This window comes from Alosa alosa, chromosome 13, assembly GCF_017589495.1.
Source record: "Alosa alosa isolate M-15738 ecotype Scorff River chromosome 13, AALO_Geno_1.1, whole genome shotgun sequence".
In the NCBI taxonomy this organism is placed as follows: domain Eukaryota; kingdom Metazoa; phylum Chordata; class Actinopteri; order Clupeiformes; family Clupeidae; genus Alosa; species Alosa alosa.
Genome location: NC_063201.1, coordinates 2336816 through 2343435, shown reverse-complemented (window position 1 = coordinate 2343435; position 6620 = coordinate 2336816). Strand labels below are relative to the sequence as shown.

Genomic DNA, 6620 nt, shown 5'->3' with positions numbered 1-6620 from the left:
GGCCCTCGGATGAGACGTTAAACCGAGGTCCTGACTCACTGTGGTCATTAAAGATCCCATGGCACTTATCGTAAAGAGTAGGGGGTTCCCCGGTGTCCTGGCTAAAAATTCCAACCTGGCTCATTCAATCTGGCCCCCTAATCATCCCCCACTGTAATTGGCTCATTTACTCCCTCACTCTCCACCTCAAGCTGGTGTGTGGTGAGCGTTCTGCCGCATAATGGCTGCCGTGCATCACCCAGGTGGGTGCTACACATTGGTGGTGGTTACTAGTGAGGTCCTCCCATCCATGTGTTGTAAAGCGACCTTGGGTACCATGAAGGCGCTATATAAGTCGAAGGTGTTATTATTATTATTATATGGAGTACTGTAAAAAATAAATGATTAAATCATCATCATATATTCTGTGTGTGAACAGAATATTGCATTGTTATTAGTGCGGATCATTGATCAGTGTCTTGAAGACTTGAAGTTATAGGGTTGTTGTATGATTTTGCTGAGGTTTTTCTGGAAGAAATGTACCGTAGACTTAATTCAGTCTTGATTGGAAGTCTAGCCTGATGTGGAATTGAACTGAATAGCAGGGCAGTACATCACTGTTTTTACTACAACACGCTGTTTTACAGTGTTAAAGCTACAACGCGCTGTTTTACAGTGTTAAAGCTACAACACGCTGTTTTACAGTGTTAATGCGGCTACAACACGCTGTTTTACAGTGTTAAAGCGGCTACAACACGCTGTTTTACAGTGTTAAGGCTACAACACGCTGTCTTACAGTGTTAATGTGGCTACAACACGCTGTTTTACAGTGTTAAAGCTACAACACGCTGTTTCAGTGTTAAAATGGCTAGTGCAAGTGCTACAGCTGCGGGTGAAGCAAGTGTGCGTATTAAGAAGAGCCCTGCTAACTTCAGCCCTCCATGGCTGTGCATATCTGTGAGTAGTTGTTGAGAAAGCAAGGGCCCCCCCCACCGCGAGGCCTCTCCTCCGGGGGGACTCGTGGTGCTGCAGCACTGTCTGTCACGTCACCTGACTGTCTGCCGTCAAGCCACAGCTCTCAAGCTCTGAGCTCTTCCATTTGTGTTAACCCCTTCCTGTCCTTGGAGGCAGTCGTGGTTAACCCCTTCCTGTCCTCGGAGGCAGTCGTGTTAAACCCTTCCTCTCCTCGGAGGCAGTCATGAGGCCAAATAGGATGACACTCCAGCAAATCATTCAGTCCATCCCCTCTTACGCACTAGGGATGCATTGAGAGGTGAGGTTAACATTCCCCCTGCCCTGTCCATGATTACCCCTGACACAAAGTAGTGTATACACACAGCGGCTATCATTACCAGTGCCTTCCACATGAAGGGGGTGGGGCTGGGGGGGTGCTTATTGTGCTTTTGCCCAACATAAGCATGGCATATGTGTGTAGCCTTGAGTGGGTCACATCAGATTCATTATTCTCACTTCAGTGGATGGTGGTTGTATGCGTGTAGTGGAACACAGCTTTGGGAAATTGCTGCTGAATAGCTAACGTTTCCCCAGGCTGGGTGAGACTCTCCTTAGTGAGCGACTGGCAATCAGCAAATCAGAGAATGAGCTTCAGGCGGGACCTGGTAATCACGAGAGAAGTTGTAGCACTCTGGCGGGCGATTACCTTCCTAGGTAATGGGGAATTCATTGTTTGAATGGAAATGACCGACAGCATGTAATGTCAGATGTCGCAGACGAAGATTTGTGTGTCAATAGAGATTTAGCAAGGTGATATGGTTCAAATAACAATGGTATTATTTCTAAAACTGTCAAGTGAAATAATGTCAAAATAAATTGTTCATTGCCAGACTTATTGTTCACCTTGCTCTGGATAAGAGAGTGTGCCAAGCGAGGAAATGTAAATGCTCTGTGCTCTGTTAAGGCTTAATGGCTGGGTAATATCCATCTGTTAAATGTAAATACTTTTGAATGCATTCAAGACTTCTATTCCTTCCAAACTAGTTCTTTTTAATGATATTTTTAATGGATATTTAATGACATTTTGTTATTTTATTGTGTATAACTGTGATATAATCTAATGGTAGTTGAACTCTGCACAGGCTGTTCCTACAGGAAGCTACTGGAGAGGCTTGCAGTGATCAGCACGGCATCACTTGAGTTCTCTATGTTACACTTCCACATGCTAACCTCCTCTTCTTGAGTTCTCTATGTTACACTTCCACATGCTAACCTCCTCTTCTTGAGTTCTCTATGTTACACTTCCACATGCTAACCTCCTCTTCTTGAGTTCTCTGAGTTCTCTATGTTACACTTCCACATGCTAACCTCCTCTTCTTGAGTTCTCTATGTTACACTTCCACATGCTAACCTCCTCTTCTTGAGTTCTCTATGTTACACTTCCACATGTTAACCTCCTCTTCTTGAGTTCTCTATGTTACACTTCCACATGCTAACCTCCTCTTCTTGTGTCTCCCCCCCTCTGCCCCAGCTCTTCGTCATCGACAACGGAGCGGACGACTGGCGCATCGCCATGACGATGGAGCGCGTCCTGCTGATCGCTCTGGAGCTGCTGGTGTCGGCCGTGCACCCGGTGCCCGGCGACTTCAAGTTCCAGTGGCGGGCGCGGCTGGCCTTCTCGTACGCGCCGTCGCAGGCCGAGGCCGACCTGGACATGGTGCTGTCCGTGCCCATGTTCCTGCGGCTCTACCTCATCGCCCGCGTCATGCTCCTGCACAGCAAGCTCTTCACCGACGCCTCCTCCCGCAGCATCGGGGCGCTCAACAAGGTGTGTGTGTGTGTGTACATTTATATAGGGGATATATGTGTATGTGTATATGGGATTAGAGATGAAGAGTATGTGATGGTGATGTGTGTGTGTGTGTCTGGGTAGTGTGGATTGAGGAGGTGAGTGTGTGTGTGTGTGTGTGTGTGTAAGTGGGGCAGTGTGTGGGAGGCTTGATGTTGGACTGTGACTTTTGAAGTGGTGTAGTGGTGTGTGGGGGAGTGGTTGTGTGTATGTGTGGGAGGGGTGTGTTTATGTGTGTATGTAAGTGAGTGAGAGAGAGAGAGAGAGAGGTTTTGTGACATGTTTAAACCTTTTCAAGATAATTACTTACTAAGAGTGTCCTCCTGAGTGTGTGTGTGTGTGTGTGCCTGCACACATGCCGATGTGTGTGTGTGTGGATATAGGGGGCTGTTACTGCATGAGCTGACCTCTGCAGGGCTCTCATTGTGCCCTCCAACATCAACTCTGCATAGATTTCAAGCCCAACTTCAACAGAGAAACACCCTATGATGCAGTATATGATAAAGGAGAGCAGTAAGTTGTCCTAGTTTATACACGTAATACAAGGCATTTGCCCTTGCCTCTGGTTGGTCTTTTCACTGAGTGGGCCTGGGTTTGGCATAGCTCATAATTATTCCTAATAATATGTAAAGCTAGCCCACACTGCAGTGAAACCTAGGACTACCGCTTGCAATCTCTCATCTGACAACAGATGTGTGGTTGCACTTTATGATTTTCGTGGCAGTTCTTGCGGCTTTGAAGTGCTATGCATTGCTTTCAGGCAATTACAGTGAAGTGGCTCCAGCACAAACACTGTGTCCACTTAGGTTTGACCTGGTCAGACTGGCGCTGACGTTCGCTTGGCTCTTTAAAAATGCCCACTGCAGAGGCCTGACGAAGAGGAAAAAAGGGAAGAAAAGTTATGATGAAAACAAAGTTACCTGCACAAAGCTTCGTCTTCGTCGAATTGCTGATGGAACACAGTATTCCCACCTTTCAGGTGTGCTGTGAAAGGCTCTATTCTGAATGGCTGGTAATTTTGGCTTTGAACAATCAAAGGATGAACGAATCTGATTGGTGTTCTGAGGAGGATCGGGTGTCTGTGATGAGGCGAGGATGTTTGGGGAACGAGAGTGTGTTTGAGTATGGAAAACACGTTGAACGCACCTCAGAGAGGACTGGAGTTTGGAGATGAAGGTGGTTGCAGCGTGTGGAGGAGAATCACCACTGCTGTTATAGAGAGAGTGAGAAAGAGAGAGAGAGAGAAAGAGAGATTGTGATTAAGGCTATGGCTGTGTGTTGGTGAGGCCGTGGATAACCTCTGACACACTCCTCTGACGCACACTTGGCTATCAGAGTTCCCCCGAAAGGATTGTGGGTGCGCGGAAAAAGAGCAGAGCCGAGCCAAGTCGAGCGGAGTGGGCTCATCGCTGTAATGATGTCACTCCTCGAGGTGGTCAGGGCCTGTCGGCATCACTTCCTGTCAAAATACTGCCGACGCCGCCGCAAAACCGATGTGTGCCCAACGCGAGCTGACAGACGGCCGAGCGTCAGGGCGAACTGGCACTGCAGTCAGCAGGGTGGCGCACAGTAGTGGAGGGAAAGACACTCTGCCCGCCATGGCACGGCCGACTCCGTGTGCCCGCCGCACAGAAGTGAACTCACACGCTGCAGGGCAACTCCACAAAAGCCACGTGCGACACAAAGAGTGCAAGGACACTAGTACATGTAGGTTTCTACATTTATAGCACAGTGCAGCCTGAGGACCACAAAGTGTTCAGTTGTCAGACAATGCCAATACATTATACAGCTGCAATATGCAGGAAGCAAATGGCATGTACATTATATTTTGGAAAATAAAATGACAAAATAGCATTCAAGTTCTTCAGGGTTTGGAAAAGTATATTTTTGGAAACAAACCTGTAGAAGAGTGGGTGTATATTGGTAACCTATTGTTACTCTAGTCTGAAGTATCAATGTTTTACGAGTGTTACTGACCAAGCTTACCCACACTCCATCGGATTTGATGGGGATTTCCTTTGTCTGTGAGACACGTGTCTGATTTGAGATAGTTTGTGGTCAAAATAAGGGTTGGTTTTCATACTGAGGACACTTTACAATTGTTCACGATTGCTAAATCACTTAACTCCATTCTCTGATCCAAATTCTCAGTTGTCTGACCACATTTCTTGAATCGATCACTCTTTTGGTAAATCCATAAACACAATTTGCAGATCTCATACACTTTTTTTGCAAAACTCTAAACACTTTCTCATGCAATAAAATACATTTTGTGATGCATAATGGCAACTACAAGTGGCAAGAGGTAAAAAAAAAAGCACAAATGCCATACGTTAAACACGGCTCAAATTTGATCACTCTTGTTTCAAATGAGGTGACACAACCAATATACTCAACAGTAGTTCAGAGTGTAAACAGGTTGCTGAACAGTGCAGAGAAACTATTAATGAGCCCTTCAGAGTACACTGTAGGCTGTAGACAATGCACTTCTCATTTACAGTGCTGAAATCTGAAATGCCTGTATTTTCTGGTATACAGTTTTTCACATTTGCTAGTTTTTCACTGTAAACACAATCCCCAAATCTCAATACTTTATTTTTACTGGATTTACATGTTGCATCCAGTGAGTTATGAAATCTTTTTGCTTAGTTTTGTTTTTTTAGATAATAGTAAACTGCATTTACTGTTTACATGGTTTGATGTATAGTGTGTCTTGTGTGCCCAGTAGTGTTTACATTTTTGACTCCTTTGTGTATGATCTGAAGAGTGTTTGGTTTTGAGCATAGGAACTGTTTCGAGGTGATTGTTTAGTTTTGCAGAAGTTGTCAGAGGTTTTATGAATGTAGTTTGAGATTTGGGGTTTGCACTTGCAGTTTTCAGAAAAGGCTGGCAGGATTCAAAAAAATGTGTGTTAGCAACTGTGAAAAACTGTAAGATGTTGTTTCTCTTTACAAAGCAGTATTCCAATCATTTTGCAATACACAATGGCAAATGTGTTTTCCAAGTCTGTTTTGAAGTGTATTTTGACATGCCTTTCCAGTCAGCTTTTCCTTGAGTCAAGCGGTTCCTGGTGAGGACAGCATGGGTAACCCCACTGGTTTGTTTTGTCCCCTCGTCAGGTGCACTTCAACACACGGTTTGTGATGAAGACTCTGATGACCATCTGTCCAGGAACCGTGCTGTTGGTGTTTAGCATTTCACTGTGGATCATCGCCGCTTGGACCGTACGAGTGTGTGAGAGGTGAGAACAAAAGAGGTCAATGCTGGAAGAAGGAGAATGACAGAGAGACAAACAAAGAAAGGAAATTGTGTGTGTGTGGATGCATAATTGCTCTATATGTGTAACAGGATGAGAGAGAATTAATGTATGTGCGTATGTACTGTATAATGTATATAATGTGTGTCTGTGTGTCTGCGTGAACGACAGACAGACAATGAGAGAAAGAGGCTGCATGTTTGAATGAGTCATAGAAGGAAGCAGAGACAGTAATGGGCAGAAACGGTGATACAATGCATGTTTTTGTTCTTCTGTCTGGACAAAGAGGTCTGCAAAATGAGTTAATGTAATGGGGCGGAGGGGGGTAGAGAGAGATTACAGAGAGAGAAGAAGACCGCATTCTCAAACCAATAAAACCCTTCAGATTAAGGGAGCAAGTGGATGTGTGTGAGGGAGAGAGAAGGAAGGAGGGAGCGGACTACTGAGCAAAAGGAGAAAGAGTGAGTGAGTGGGTGAGTGAGTGTATGAGTGAGTGAGTGAGTGATTGAGTGAGTGAGTGAGTGAGTGAGTGTGTGAGTGAGTGAGTGAGTGAGTGAGTGTGTGAGTGAGTGAGTGAGTGAG

At 45.3% G+C, this 6620-nt stretch overlaps 1 protein-coding gene across 2 annotated transcripts in view; it reads left to right on the top strand.

Moving 5' to 3' along the window:
• Positions 1–6620, top strand: part of kcnn3 (potassium intermediate/small conductance calcium-activated channel, subfamily N, member 3) — a 70948-nt gene that overhangs the window by 37046 nt on the left and 27282 nt on the right. For both annotated transcript variants that reach the window (XM_048261355.1, XM_048261354.1), the window contains 2 exons: positions 2465–2761; positions 5902–6023. In XM_048261355.1, the coding sequence (XP_048117312.1) occupies positions 2465–2761; positions 5902–6023 (419 nt within the window). The remainder of the gene's footprint in view (positions 1–2464; positions 2762–5901; positions 6024–6620) is intronic.